The sequence below is a fragment of the Quercus robur genome, chromosome 2 (genome assembly GCF_932294415.1).
Source record: "Quercus robur chromosome 2, dhQueRobu3.1, whole genome shotgun sequence".
NCBI lineage: Eukaryota > Viridiplantae > Streptophyta > Magnoliopsida > Fagales > Fagaceae > Quercus > Quercus robur.
This window is the reverse complement of record NC_065535.1, coordinates 18512088-18529067: the sequence shown is the minus strand read 5'-3', so window position 1 is coordinate 18529067 and position 16980 is coordinate 18512088. Positions and strand designations below refer to the sequence as shown.

Here is a 16980-nt window from a genome sequence, read left to right as displayed (position 1 = left end):
GAGAGAAAGATAAGTTGGAATCACTAGGTGCATGCCATGAGGGATAGTGAGAGAGAATGCCCATCCTTATCTGGATGGGAATGCCATGGTGAGCAAGCAAACAAAATAAGACTCTTGTTTGGTAATGGGATGTGGCACAGCTAGCATAGGTAAGTGGTGGTGGCTGGGCAGCTGACAGACCAGTGGATGGTCTGGAAGGACACCCACACCTAGACAAAAGCGGTTAAGGGGTAAAATAGTAAAAACCCTTAACGGGCAGGCAGTATAAAAGGGTCCTCCGCCGTGCACAAAAATAACAACAACAGAACAACAGGAGAGAAAAGTAAGAGTGAACATAACAACCCCACAAGGGAACAAGAAAAAGAGAGAAAATAGAGTAGAAAACTTAGAAAGAAAAATAGAGAGTAGGCAAGAGCTGGCAGACATGCAACAATAGGCTAATCCCTTCTCTCCCTCTAAAAGCCTACCCTTTAGTAAGAATTAAGGATTTTGAGCATAAGCCATTTAGGCCCATTCTCTCAAAGTGGGTAATTTCCGTGGCAGAATCTCCTTGTGAGGTTACCCATATTGAAGAAATGGTTCCCTCCTTGGACTTAGCTCCATAAGACAACCAAGTACGGTAGACTAACCATTTCTTCTTCATTTTATTGATTAAGCATTGGTGTTATTTCTCTCTTATTATTATTGTCTTATATTTATACTGCATTCATATTGTTGCATTGCACTTTTGTTTATTTCATCTAGTACTCCTTGCTTTTCCGGCTGACAGTAAGCTTTTTTCCTTTTATTATTGTTATATTGTATTTGTCTGCCATAACCCTTTTGTAACAGTTTTCTCTGCCACAGTTATGTCACCAAAGTTTTAGCGAAGGGGCCTTAGTTTGCGCACAAGCCAGTTTGGGGTGAGTTGCAACCAAGTCAATCCTAACTCTCCTACCCAGAACCTTTGGATCATAACGTGGCAAGTTGTAGTTACAAAAAGGCCTACCACACTCTTAAGTTTTTTAATGAGACTCCGTTTTTATTTTATTTTTATTTATTTATTTATTTTAAGTATGTAAAAAAGTTATGAAGTCAAGAAAACTATAGGATTAAAAACTATTTACATCTGCCATTAGACATGAAGTCAGAAACGACACGCCAACAAAATACCAGCAACAAGTTGAGTAGAGGCATAATGGGCCAAGGTCCTTTTTAATATCCACAATGACTTGGTCCTATGCCGAAAGAGACTTTGAGTACATAGTTCGTCATCAACCCAACTGGGGTATATTTCTAAGATTATATTCCTTAAGCCCGGGTAATATAAAAACGAAAAGGATTATTTCCAAACTAATTTGTTGATTTTTTTAAAAAAAAAATTCATCAATATCTATTTATTTAATGTGAGTTTTAAAAATCTAACTATTAAATTGCATATTCTTATTACATTCTTCACGTTTGCAAAATTTTAAAAAGCTCAAAGATCAATAACTATATCATTAATCAAATATTTAAATTTCAAGTTTTTGTGATCTAAAATCATGTATAAAAAACAAGTTTATTAATTGAATAATAAATAGCATTCGATTTGAATGAAATTTGACATGCATGTTATGAACATATAAACCATGAAATCCAAATGTTAGATTTTTTAAATTCACATCCAATAAAAAGATATCAGTAGAGTTTGAATGGTTACAATAGTTTGAAAGAATCATTTTCCCATACAAACTCACCACAATCCTTAGGGTTGGTTTTGGGCAATTCAATTGATTTGGTTAGCATTTTGAACACCCCAAGAAAAAGATCATGACCATGCATGATTCAGAAGTCCAATTCTGGTCTTTTCATTTTCTCCTTCATACCCTTGAACTAATATGTATGAAAGAAAAAGAAAAATATATCTTTGACCCATTTAATGTGTTTAGTTTCATACTCTACCAATCATAACTTATTTCATTATTTTTTCTTTCTTTTTAAAATTACCAAAGTAATATAAATAATCTTCTCAAAAAAAAAAAAAAAAAATCAAACTCTTGGTTAGTTGTGATTGAGAGACATAAAATGAAACATTAAAAATTGGGATGCAGGATTTAAATTCACGTAGGGATAGATGTTGAATTCAAATTTAATGTTTGTCTTGGAAGAGCCAATACGACAATGGTGATTGGTGTTTTTTTTTTTTGGTGTGTGAGTAACATCCGAAATTTCTTGAGATGAGATCACTAATACACATGACTTTATTTAATGTCAACTTGCAACTGACATTGTAAACTCATCAGATACATAAAGATAATTATAAATATTAATTTGTTTCTTTCAAGTTACAATATAGCAGGTCAAAATGTAATAAATTTCTAGTTGACGATGTCTATATATGATCATTCTTGTTACTTTAGCTTGTTTATTGAATTGGCCCCAACAATTCAGAAGAAAGTGCCATCGGTCAGCTCTCCCTTTTGTTGAACCTGCTTATTAAAAATTGGCATTTCAATTATTTAAGTACTAACCCGTAGGTTGGGAAAGTATTTCTGATAAAGGGAAAAATATGAAGAATGCTTCAAAGTGTGAAACTAAATTTTAATAAAGAGGGGTCTCCAAAACAGAGAAGAAAACTAGTTTTTTTGCATATAAAAAGAAAAAGTGAAATAGCAAAGAATTTCACAAACCCACGAAAGCATGGCCGAAGTGATGGTGATGAAAGAGTCAAGGACATTGCAGCTCATCTCAGATTTGAACTAATAAATGACATGGAAATTATACTCCCATACTATTATGCAAGGGAGGTAGTTCTCTCTTTTTTATTTTTGGCAAGTAGAATAGAATAGGACATGACAGGGATGGAAGTGAGACCGAGTATATATAGCCTCCACCATAAATAAAACCTAGCTTTAAAAACTGGAACATTTATACCCTCAAAGTAATGGCCTGTTTGGATGTTAAAAAAAGAAGGGGGAATAGAGTAGAGGGAAGGAGAGTAATTCATTTACCTTGTTTGGAAGTTTTTTAAGGAATGAGTGGGAGGGATTTGGAGGGGTTTCAACTACCTCCAACCCCTCATTTTTAATTCCCCCAAATTGGAGAGATTTGGAGGGAGAGTAGAGCACATAAATTATTAAATATGTAAACTACCTAATTTACCCTTATTATATTAAAAAAATTACAAGGCATTTTAACGTAAAAAAAAAAAAAAAAAACACTGTAACCCACAAGCTCTCAGTTCTCTCAAGCTCTCTATGTTCTCTCAGTTCTCTCAAGCTCTCTCGGCTCTCAAGCTCTCTTGGCTCTCTCAGCTTACACTGGCTCTCTCTCTCTCTCTCACGACTTCTTCACTGTTCTCTCTCACGCCTAGCATTCTCTCACAAAGGTAAACTCTATTTTTAATTTCTGTTTCATGGGTTTCTTTTAAGTTGAATCAAATAACTATGTTCTTAAAATTGTGATTTTATTGGGTAATTTCTTATTAATTGTGATTTTATGGGGTAATAACATGTTATTTGTGGGTGGGTTTCGGATTTGAGGGCTTTTTTTCTTAAATTTTAAAGTTTCAAAGTATTGCTCATAACGTGTTTGATAAAGTGCTTAAGTGAGTCTAGATTGTGAACTTGCATAAATTTGTATATTTTGGCTATGGATCTATGTTTCTTGTTTATTTTTATTGGGTAATTTCTTGTTTTTTGTGAATGGGTTTCTGATTTGGGTAATTTCTTGTTTTTTTTTTTTTTTTTTTTGTGATGATTTGCCTAATATGTTTGTTAATGATTTGCCTCAAATTAAAAAGTGGCATGTTTTAATCATTGAGATAGACGACAATCACTACTATTTTTTCCTTTTTTTTAAAAAAAAAAAATTCTTTTGAATGATAATTTTGGGTTTTTGTTTATTTTTATATCATTTGAATACTTTGTGCTCTATTGTAATATTTTGATTTACACTAAAATGAAACTCTATTGGCTCTCCAATTAACTTTTCTCACAGTAGACCGTGTTGATCAACTTTTGCATACCCAAAAATAAGTGTTATGGCAATACAAGTAGTGCTAATCATCACAAAAGAAGTTAACTTTTGTCAATTTTTAGGGTGGAAGAGTGGCTATCTAGAGTTAGAAATGTGTCATTTCTTGTCTCCCTCCTAACTAACCTAAATGCCATAGATTAGCTTTCAAATGAGTTTGAATTTTTTTTTCGGCACCTCTCCAACCTGAAAACATCTATAAAACTAAGTTTGGCATAAACCCATGTACTCCAAACATGGAGAAGAGCAACATTCAAAAGGTACCTAGTAATCACATGATGTTTCAACTGTCTCTATTCTATTTACACATTGAAACTTTTTTCTTTCCTTGTATTATTTTACTGCTGCTTATATTCAGTTCCACTAGCCAAAAATAAAATAAAAAAATAAAAGACTATTCTGTTCTACTTGTTAGATGAGTTGTGCTCTTCATAAAATACTGGGCTTGGCTCAAGATAGGAGGCATTTTATATAAATACACTTATGCACCAAACCTTAAGCTGCCCGCCTGCCTATGGTCAAAGCCAATATTCATAGTTATGGGTCCTCCAATAAGCAACAGATTGTTGTAGTAGAGTTTAAGGTTGACTTTGTAATAAAAGGGATTACAGGGGAAGATAACAAAATTATTCCTCTTGGATTTGAGCAATGTTGCTGGGTGGCAAAAACAGTTTAGGGCATAAATGAATCTGCTAAGCCAGCTTACCCATTATGCCTTATGACTGTGCTCATTCAAAAACATATTGAGCAATGTAAGAAAGACAAACTCGAAAGGTAACTTCCCAAGACCACCTGCCCTGCTATACAGCTACCTAATGCCTTTCCAAAGATCCACTCCATAAGAAGAAGTCCCTAACCTACTAAAACATTCATGCCCCCTCTCCATATTTCTTCTTTATCTCAAGCCTACAAAGCCCTTTCCAGAAAATTTTTCAAAAGCTATTACTTTGGAAGAACTTGATAAAACACTCCTAACCTACTAGAGCACAAATGCCACAACCTATTAAATAGAGATGGCATATGTGAAGATCTACTATACCCATAAACCCATATACCCACACATGCATGCACTCAATGTTAGAATACCGATTATATGATTGAATTTACCATTTCCTAATAACTTAAAATGGCTATGAAGTTGTTTCTTTTATTTGATTTTAGTTTTAGTCATTACTATAACCATGAAGTGGCATTTCACTAGCAAGCCAAATACTTTCTAAGTTTTATATTCTTATATAATAGATTACAAAAAACACATTGAATTGTAATAGCTTAGTGTTTTTATGCATATTATGGATTGTAATAGCTTTGCTGTCATGGGATAATTTTATTAGATGGATAGACAAGAGAATAAAAGGAGACGTGTATTGCAAATTTGGGAATGGAGACGTGGATTATGGGATTGGGAATGGAGACGTCGAATGACAATTGCTTATGTAGTTTGTCTTGTTGCCTATTGGTTAATACTTCGAAGGAGGCCTCAAAGGAGACAAGTAACTTACTCAATTAGTAGTTTGAGTTTAGAAAGACGAAGTGTTCGCGATGAACTAATGAGAGAGATAATTGAAAATAAAAAGTGTCGTGATATTATACGCATGGGGCCTGGAGCTTTTTTAGATTTGTGTGACATGCTACGTAAAGAAGGTGGCCTCCAACCAACACAACGAGCAATGATTGAAGAACAAGTTGCCAAATTTCTTTACATATTATCACATGGTGTAAAGTATTGGGAAATATCTTTCTTTTTCCGTCGCTCTGGTGAGACTATAAATCGTCATTTTCATCAAGTGTTAAGATCTGTGATACAACTAGAAGAGAAGTTTCTGAAACAACCTGATGGATCTCAAACTTCAGTAGAAATACTCAACAGTTCTAGGTTCTTCCCATATTTTAAGGTAAAAAAAAAAAAAAAAATTATTATACTCTAATAGCTTAATTGTGGTATATATAAAGATTTTAATATATAGAAGTAAGTGCTCAACAATTTTAGTTCTTCCCATGTCAGGATTGCATTGGGGCAATTGATGGAACGCACATTCTAGCAAAAGTTCCTATTGAAGATGCACCAAGATATCGTGGTAGAAAGGACTACCCAACACAAAATGTGCTAGCGGCATGTACATTTGATTTAAAATTTACATATGTTTTGCCTGGATGGGAAGGAACTGCGTCAGACTCAAGAATTTTAAAAAATGCATTAAGTAGACGCGATAAGCAAAAAGTCCCCCAAGGTAATTTTGTTAGAAAAAAAAAAAAATATATATATATATATATATATATATATATATATAGCCATTAGTGTATAATAACATAATGAAGCATATCATTCCTATAGGTAAATATTACCTTGTTGATGCTGGATTCATGTTGAGGAGCACGCTTCTTGCACCTTATAGAGAAGTTCGTTATCACTTAAAAGAGTATTCAAGAAGTCCACCACAAAATGCTAAAGAGTTATTCAACCTTCGACATGCATCCTTACGCAATGCGATTGAAAGAGCATTTGGAGTCTTGAAGAAAAGATTTCCTATAATAGCAAGCTCAAATGAACCGTCTTACGGAGTTCCAACCCAAAAAAAAATAATTTTAGCATGTTGCATTTTGCACAATTACTTGATTGGTGTAGATCCGGATGATAGAATTCTTCATGAGGTGGATGAAGAAATTTTAAACAATCCTAAACCCCATGAACAGCTTGGTGCACAAAGAGAGAGAAATAATGATGATGTTGCCCAAGGAGAGATTTTAAGAAACTTAATAGCAACTGATATGTGGAGGGATTATACATCCAACCCAACTTGATGTTATTCTAAATTTAATAATTGTAGACAAATGCTTCTAGTGAATTTGGAACTATGTCTTTGTTTTAATGGGCTGATTCTCATTAGAATTGTTTTATTATTTAATTTTCCTTTTATGGACTTATCATTTTGTATATGATACATTTAATTTGCTTGGGATAAACTATTGAATGAGTTTTGATTGTGACTTGAGAATGTGTTTCTTCCTGTGATGTTTGTGTGAGACTTTCCTCTTTAGTATGCAAAATGAATTATTCCTCTATATTGTCCTTTAAGTTGTGTTGGCAACCTTTTGCTTTCGACTTGCTTATGTTTGCCTACTTAGTTGTGTTGATAAAATGAGCTTTTATTATTTCAACCATGGATAATGTGTAAATATATTTATTTGCTCAAATATTTTTTTATAGGTTCAAATATGTCAGAAAAAAGGACTATTGATGATGTGGTTAAGAAAGATAGAGAATATTGGACAGCTATTATGGATGATGCACTTATTGATGCACTCTTGCATCAACATCATCTAGGTAACAGAAATGGTTCAGTCTTCACCACACATGCCTATGACAATATTGTGAAGGAATTGCAAGAAAAATTTGAAAAACCAATAGACAAGCAAAAGGTGAAAAATCGCATTAAAACCATTAAGTATAATTGGTCAGACTGCTATGATGTATTTAAGAATGGATTGAGTGGTTTTGCTTGGAGTCCAATCACCAAAATGTGGAGTGCTGAACCGGAAGTTTGGGAAAGTCTAATCCAGGCTTGTCACTCATACTCTAGGAGTTCAAGACTGTTCTTATTCAATTCCCTATTTAATTATTAATTCAATGATCAAAATTTCTCACTTCTCATCAATTATCCTTTTAATCTAAGTGAAAATTTATCAATAGTTTCCTAGGAAATTTCTCTTTCATATTCTTCTTTGTATATAGTATTAATGCAATGATTATGACAACCCGATCCCATTTCAAAGATTATCCTTTTAATTTAATGGTATATACTATATATTATTTTCTCCTGATTCGTCTTTGGGAGTGATTTTCAAGAGCATCTTTGTGAGAGAGCTCCAATATTACCCTGCCTTGTTCATTTCCTTTTCTCTTTGGTTTAGTTGTCAAGGTATATACTTTATATAACACATGGTACACTTTGCCCTGCTCGATCAGTTCCTATGTCACAGGATGGGTTGAGTTTAAAAATTCAAACAATTAGATGGCTGGGAAAACAAATGAGTGGAATTAATGTCAATGGTCTTTGATTCAAATGGTGTTAGTACTTAGTAATCATGACAGGGGACAGTCACTAACAAAATAATAGATTTTCTGTTCTTTACCTATTATTTTTTAATTGGTCAGAAAAATATATTTCCAATGATTAATAAAATTAATAGCTTTGTGTGTAATGGGTTTATTTTGTTGTCATTTTTTAATAGGCTAAACCTAAAGCAAAAGAGCTTAAGAACAAACCAATTCCAAACTACGACAAATTGGTTGAGCTTTATGGAAAAGATAGAGCAACTGGGGAACAATCTGAAACTGCATCAGAGATGAGGCAACGGTAGGCTACTTCAACTGGAGAGGGCTCTATGGAGAACATTGAAGATATTGATCATTTAGTTGCTCAAAATGAAGTTACTTTGGAGAGCTGTGATAATGTGGGTGATAATAATGCGGGTGAAGCCTCCTCAAAAGCCAAAAAGAGAAAAACATCAAAAAATGAGGACATGGAACAAATTATGGGAGCAATTCAGGATGTTGCTTTAGCAATGAGAGAAGGAAATTCAGCACTTAGAGAAGGAAATTTAATTTTTGAGAGGAGCTTGGCACGTCTTCCCATTCCTGAGCAAGACGTGTTTCATCTCTTGGATGAGATAGGAATTGATTCTAGATTGCGAATGAGGGCTTATCTCTATCTTATTAAGAATCCAGATATGTTGAGAGCTTTTATTGGCTATCCAGTGGAGGAGCGCAAGGAGCTATTGTTCACAATGATGTTTGGTCCTTAAATTTCTCTAACAATTAGGCAAGTAATGTTCCAAGACAATTTCAGCTTCTAAAAACCTTTTCAATTGATCATTGAACTATAAACTCTTGGGATTAATTTTTCTTTGACACTAGCTTGTGTTTATTTTTAGTTTTTCTTTCTAAAACAAGTATGTTGACAATTATAGATATGGTCATAGCTCATTGTAACATTGTCCTTTTTTCAGTGGCTTGAAAACTTTGTCTGCTTACATTCATTTTTATGCTTTTCACTTCTTAGTTGTCTGGCATGATACAATGTCATATGAGGCCTTTGATTCAAAAATTGGCTGTATTGCCAATGCTCACAATCTCTTGAGCTTGCCTTCATTATTGCTGAGCGCCTAAGGAGGAGGATCACATCACAGCAAGCTCTTGCCCTCTAGGCTTCTACAGTGAGGCTTTAAGAGCCCACCAATGTGCTCTTTTTCTTACGTTAATAGCAGTTATATTAGCATTAGCACTATTGGATTTTCGTTATTTATGTTGTGTATTGTGTGTATACTAAAAGGAAGAGTGATGGTTTGAGACACTATGAAAACACGGGAATAAATGGATAACAATTTATTTATTCCATAAGAATATAAGATATGATTGCATTTTATTCTTGGTTGTGTGGTCCAGATAGTACAGTCAAAAGTTATTTCAAAGCTTATTATTTCAGATTTTTCATAATTGAGATACCATTCAATTGATTCTAAAAATAAAGAATAGATATTTTTTATTAACCAAAACTCTTATGCTTCAATGTCATTGTAAGCCCTTGCCGTAATATTCAACCTGGTGGGATGGCTGTGATTATTGAAATAGTCAAAATTCAATATTTTGTTGATTTTTTCAGTAAACAAACAAACCAAATATTTTTTTTCTTATTTTAATTATTATCAATTAAAGATGGTTTTTTTTTTAAAATAATAAAAAAGTAGAAAAAATATTTAATCATATACTAATGTTGATTATTTAATTCACATAAAAAAAATTATAAAAAAAAAATATACTAACAAATTAATCATAAATCAATGTTGTAAGTTCATTTTCAAATAGGGGTAAATTTGTATATTTTAATAATTTCCACTACTCTCCATCCTAATTTTTAAAACATCCAAACAAGGGGAAGGACTAATTACTCCCTTCCCCCTTACTAATTTTAAAAACATCCAAACAAGGTGGAAGAGAATCATTCCCCTTTACTCTCCTCCCTCTCAAAACTTCCAAACAGACCATAAACCTTTGAAACCTGAAGTCAAACCTTCTTTTGGATGACATGGCATAAAGAGAGTCTGGGCGTGCCTACCAAGGTCCTTTTTAATATCCACAATGACTTGGTCCCATGCCGAAAGAGACTTTGAGTACATAGTTCGTCATCAACCCAACTGGGGTATATTTCTAAGATTATATTCCTTAAGGCCGGGTAATATAAAAACGAAAAGGATTATTTCCAAACTAATTTGTAGAATTTTTTTTTTTTTTAAATTTCATCAATATCTATTTATTTAATGTGAGTTTTAAAAACCTAACCATTAAATTGCATATTCTTATTACATTCTTCATGTTTGCAAAATTTTAAAAAGCTCAAAGATCAATAACTATATCATTAATCAAATATTTAAATTTCAAATTTTTGTGATCTAAAACCATGTATAAAAAACAAGTTTATTAATTGAATAAAAAATAACATTCGATTTGAATGAAATTTGACATGCATGTTATGAACATATAAATCATAAAATCTAAATGTTAGATTTTTTAAATTCATATCCAATAAAAAGATATCAGTAGAGTTTAAATGGTTACGATAGTTTGAAAGAATCATTTTCCCATACAAACTCACCACAATCCTTAGGGTTGGTTTTGGGCAATTCAATTGATTTGGTTAGCATTTTGAACACCCCAAGAAAAAGATCATGACCATGCATGATTCAGAAGTCCAATTCTGGTCTTTTCATTTTCTCCTTCATACCCTTGAACTAATATGTATGAAAGAAAAATATATATATCTTTGACCCATTTAATGTGTTTAGTTTCATACTCTACCAATCATAACTTGCTTCATTATTTTTTCTTTCTTTTTAAAATTACCAAAGTAATATAAATAATCTTCTCAAAAAAAAAAATAGAAATTAAAAAAAAAAAAATCAAACTCTTGGTTGGTTGTGATTGAGAGACATAAAATGAAACATTAAAAATTGGGATGCAGGATTTAAATTCACGTAGGGATAGATGTTGAATTCAAATTTAATGTTTGTCTTGGAAGAGCCAATACGACAATGGTGATTGGTGGCATGTGTTACTGTCACTAGTTCATACATTTTTTTTTTGGTGTGTGAGTAACATCCGAAATTTCTTGAGATGAGATCACTAATACACATGACTTTATTTAATGTCAACTTGCAACTGACATTGTAAACTCATCAGATTCATAAAGATAATTATAAATATTAATTTGTTTCTTTCAAGTTACAATATAGCAGGTCAAAATGTAATAAATTTCTAGTTGACGATGTCTATGATCATTCTTGTTACTTTAGCTTGTTTATTGAATTGCCCCCAACAATTCAGAAGAAAGTGCCATCGGTCAGCTCTCCCTTTTGTTGAACCTGCTTATTAAAAATTGGCATTTCAATTATTTAAGTACTAACCCGTAGGTTGGGAAAGTATTTCTGATAAAGGGAAAAATATGAAGATTGTTTTAAAGTGTGAAACTAAATTGCAATAAAGAGGGGTCTCCAAAACAGAGAAGAAAACTAGTTTTTTTGCATATAAAAAGAAAAAGTGAAATAGCAAAGAATTTCACAAACCCACGAAAGCATGGTCGAAGTGATGGTGATGAAAGAGTCAAGGACATTGCAGCTCATCTCAGATTTGAACTAATAAATGACATGGAAATTATACTCCCATACTATTATGCAAGGGAGGTAGTTCTCTCTTTTTTTATTTTTGGCAAGTAGAATAGAATAAGACATGACAGGGATGGAAGTGAGACCGAGTATATATATATAGCCTCCACCATATATAAAACCTATCTTTAAAAACTGGAACATTTATACCCTCCAAGTAAACATTTGAAACCTGAAGTCAAACCTTTTTTTGGATGACATGGCATAAAGAGCGTCTGAGCGTGCTTACCAAGGTCCTTTTTAATGTCCACAATGACTTGGTCCTATGCCGAAAGAGACTTTGAGTACATAGTTCGTCATCAACCCAACTGGGGTATATTTCTAAGATTATATTCCTTAAGCCCGGGTAATATAAAAACGAAAAGGATTATTTCCAAACTAATTTCTAGAATTTTTTTTTTTTTAAATTTCGTCAAAATCTATTTTATTAATGTGAGTTTTAAAAATCTAACAATTAAATTGCATATTCTTATTACATTTTTCATGTTTGCAAAATTTTAAAAAGCTCAAAGATCAATAACTATATTATTAATCAAATATTTAAATTTCAAGTTTTTGTGATCTAAAATCATGTATAAAAAACAAGTTTATTAATTGAATAATAAATAACATTCAATTTGAATGAAATTTGGCATGCATGTTATAAATATATAAACCATTAAATCTAAATGTTAGATTTTTTAAATTCACATCCAATAAAAAGATATCAGTAGAGTTTGAATGTTACAATAGTTTGAAAGAATCATTTTCCCATACAAACTCACCACAATCCTTAGGGTTGGTTTTGGACAATTCAATTGATTTGGTTAGCATTTTGAACACCCCAAGAGAAAGATCATGACCATGCATGATTCAGAAGTCCAATTTTGGTCTTTTCATTTTCTCCTTCATACCCTTGAACTAATATGTATGAAAGAAAAATATATATATCTTTGACCCATTTAATGTGTTTAGTTTCATACTCTACTAATCATAACTTGCTTCATTATTTTTTCTTTCTTTTTAAAATTACCAAAGTAATATAAATAATCTTCTCAAAAAAAAAAAAGAAATTAAAAAAAAAAAATCAAACACTTGGTTAGTTGTGTTTGAGAGACATAAAATGAAACATTAAAAATTGGGATGCAGGATTTAAATTCACGTAGGGATAGATGTTGAATTCAAATTTAATGTTTGTCTTGGAAGAGCCAATACGACAATGGTGATTGGTGGCATGTGTTGCTGTCACTAGTTCATACATTTTTTTTTTGGTGTGTGAGTAACATCCGAAATTTCTTGAGATGAGATCACTAATACACATGACTTTATTTAATGTCAACTTGCAACTGACATTGTAAACTCATCAGATTCATAAAGATAATTATAAATATTAATTTGTTTCTTTCAAGTTACAATATAGCAGGTCAAAATGTAATAAATTTCTAGTTGACGATTTCTATGATCATTCTTGTTACTTTAGCTTGTTTATTGAATTGCCCCCAACAATTCAGAAGAAAGTGCCATCGGTCAGCTCTCCCTTTTGTTGAACCTGCTTATTAAAAATTGGCATTTCAATTATTTAAGTACTAACCCGTAGGTTGGGAAAGTATTTCTGATAAAGGGAAAAATATGAAGATTGTTTTAAAGTGTGAAACTAAATTGCAATAAAGGGAGGTCTCCAAAACAGAGAAGAAAACTAGTTTTTTTGCATATAAAAAGAAAAAGTGAAATAGCAAAGAATTTCACAAACCCACGAAAGCATGGTCGAAGTGATGGTGATGAAAGAGTCAAGGACATTGCAGCTCATCTCAGATTTGAACTAATAAATGACATGGAAATTATACTCCCATACTATTATGCAAGGGAGGTAGTTCTCTCTTTTTTATTTTTGGCAAGTAGAATAGAATAAGACATGACAGGGATGGAAGTGAGACCGAGTATATATATATAGCCTCCACCATATATAAAACCTAGCTTTAAAAACTGGAACATTTATACCCTCCAAGTAAACCTTTGAAGCCTGAAGTCAAACCTTTTTTTGGATGACATGGCATAAAGAGCGTCTGAGCGTGCTTACCAAGGTCCTTTTTAATGTCCACAATGACTTGGTCCTATGCCAAAAGAGACTTTGAGTACATAGTTCGTCATCAACCCAACTGGGGTATATTATCTAAGATTATATTCCTTAAGCCCGGGTAATATAAAAACGAAAAGGATTATTTCCAAACTAATTTCTAGATTTTTTTTTTTTTAATTTCGTCAAAATCTATTTTATTAATGTGAGTTTTAAAAATTTAACAATTAAATTGCATATTCTTATTACATTTTTCATGTTTGCAAAATTTTAAAAAGCTCAAAGATCAATAACTATATTATTAATCAAATATTTAAATTTCAAGTTTTTGTGATCTAAAATCATGTATAAAAAACAAGTTTATTAATTGAATAATAAATAACATTCAATTTGAATGAAATTTGGCATGCATGTTATAAATATATAAACCATGAAATCTAAATGTTAGATTTTTTAAATTCACATCCAATAAAAAGATATCAGTAGAGTTTGAATGTTACAATAGTTTGAAAGAATCATTTTCCCATACAAACTCACCACAATCCTTAGGGTTGGTTTTGGACAATTCAATTGATTTGGTTAGCATTTTGAACACCCCAAGAGAAAGATCATGACCATGCATGATTCAGAAGTCCAATTCTGGTCTTTTCATTTTCTCCTTCATACCCTTGAACTAATATGTATGAAAGAAAAAAATATATATCTTTGACCCATTTAATGTGTTTAGTTTCATACTCTACCAATCATAACTTGCTTCATTATTTTTTCTTTCTTTTTAAAATTACCAAAGTAATATAAATAATCTTCTCAAAAAAAAAAAAAAGAAATTAAAAAAAAAATCAAACACTTGGTTAGTTGTGTTTGAGAGACATAAAATGAAACATTAAAAATTGGGATGCAGGATTTAAATTCACGTAGGGATAGATGTTGAATTCAAATTTAATGTTTGTCTTGGAAGAGCCAATACGACAATGGTGGTTGGTGGCATGTGTTGCTGTTACTGGTTCATACATTTTTTTTTGGTGTGTGAATAACATCCGAAATTTCTTGAGATGAGATCACTAATAAAAATGACTTTATTTAATGTCAACTTGCAACTGACATTGTAAACTCATCAGATTCATAAAGATAATTATAAATATTAATTATTTTCTTTCAAGTTACAATATACCAGGTCAAAATGTAATAAATTTCTAGTTGATGATGTCTATGATCATTCTTGTTACTTTAGCTTGTTTATTGAATTGCCCCCAACAATTCAGAAGAAAGTGCCATCGGTCAGCTCTCCCTTTTGTTGAACCTGCTTATTATAAATTGGCATTTCAATTATTTAAGTACTAACCCGTAGGTTGGGAAAGTATTTCTGATAAAGGGAAAAATATGAAGAATGCTTCAAAGTGTGAAACTAAATTTTAATAAAGAGGGGTCTCCAAAACAGAGAAGAAAACTAGTTTTTTTGCATATAAAAAGAAAAAGTGAAATAGCAAAGAATTTCACAAACCCACGAAAGCATGGTCGAAGTGATGGTGATGAAAGAGTCAAGGACATTGCAGCTCATCTCAGATTTGAACTAATAAATGACATGGAAATTATACTCCCATACTATTATGCAAGGGAGGTAGTTCTCTCTTTTTTATTTTTGGCAAGTAGAATAGAATAAGACATGACAGGGATGGAAGTGAGACCGAGTATATATGGCCTCCACCATAAATAAAACCTAGCTTTAAAAACTGGAACATTTATATCCTCAATGTAAACCTTTGAAGCCTGAAGTCAAACCTTTTTTTGGATGACATGGCATAAAGAGAGTCTGAGCGTGCCTACCAAGTTAAGTAACCCTAGATTCTCAGCTAGCATTGACCGTAGAGGGGGTGGGGAGATCAAAGAAAAAAGAAAAGAAAATAACACCAGTAGCCTTCTTATTTAATTTCTCCTATTTTTAGTTTGGTTAATTTTGGGGGGAAGTTGGAAAATCCGTTTAGAGTTATATAGTACTCCTTTTTAAGGTAAAAATTATCGGCTTAACCATCAATTTTAATGAATTGATTAATAACTCAATACTGGTATTTAATTACTCAAAATTCAAATCACAATGTTTGCATGGATGAAAACTTTTTTTTCTTAAATGTACAAATTAATCACAAAAATATGCATACAAAATCAACGTATGTTCATGGAGTAAATGCTCTAAACAAATTAAGAAATATTCTGGGACAACCCCAAGTAGCAAATTCACTATAAAAGGTTGTTACAATACATAAATGCTAATACGTCTTCATGTGCATGTAGTCAGACCACATACTTGAGCCCTCCAAACTCAAGCATTTGCAAACTCTCACCTTGTGCCTTTTGAGTTATCTGTTGCACAAGACTTCTGGAAGATTTGATGTTATTACTATGGTTTCAATAGCAACGTCTAACACACATATGACGATCAAGTGTGTGGAACAATGAAACTACTCCTATCATGGACTAGACAACACTCAGATTCCGTTTGATTCTAATATGACAGTAGCTAGGGGGCGAGGCAATCTTCTTGATCACAGCTCGTGAGAGGTCCAAGCCAATAGTGAACCATACTGCTCTGGCAACTTTATTTTCACACAGTAGGATGATTTTTTGTGTGTCTCGTACACACAATGTGTTATCAGCCAATGACCACATTTTTTTTAAAGAATTGCGTCTCTTGATATTGGTAATTGCCTATTTAATAATGGATGTAACGCATGTAAGTTTTCTAACCTTAGTATCACATGAACCATTGCAATAAGCTAAATTGCATACATGTGATCTTCTCGGGTTTTTTCAATAAGTTTAGTACAAACCGAGCTACTAATATTAAACAAACAAAAAAAAGAAAAAGAAAAGAAAGAAGATCGTTTTCCATATTTTATGTATGTAAGCGTTTCTATGTTATTGTTACCACAAACCATTGTCCAGATGCTTGTAAAGCCATTGCATTAATTTTAGATCCTTTTTTTAAGTGTAATGACGGTTCCCTAATATAATTTATGCTGAATCTATTATACACGAGTCTTGGGGGTGCTCATTTGACATGATGTTTCTTCCATTTTGCACCAATCTGTGGAAGCCCCGACAATCATGCACGTCATGTTCCTAGAATTACGTTATTAGTTCCTTAAGACTAAAATGTCAATTATTATTGTTAAGTTGCAACTTGATTTTTTTTAGTGAAGGCATAAAATTTTCGG

General features: G+C 32.2%; 1 protein-coding gene across 1 annotated transcript; it reads left to right on the top strand.

Moving 5' to 3' along the window:
- Positions 1-3175: 3175 nt before the first annotated feature.
- LOC126712758 (uncharacterized) lies at positions 3176-8630 on the top strand. The gene is made up of 3 exons (XM_050412217.1): positions 3176-3349; positions 7205-7557; positions 8230-8630. The coding sequence occupies exons 2-3, from the start codon at positions 7213-7215 to the stop codon at positions 8356-8358; spliced, it is 474 nt and encodes a 157-aa protein (XP_050268174.1). The 5' UTR covers positions 3176-3349; positions 7205-7212; the 3' UTR covers positions 8359-8630.
- The last annotated feature ends 8350 nt before the right edge of the window (positions 8631-16980 follow it).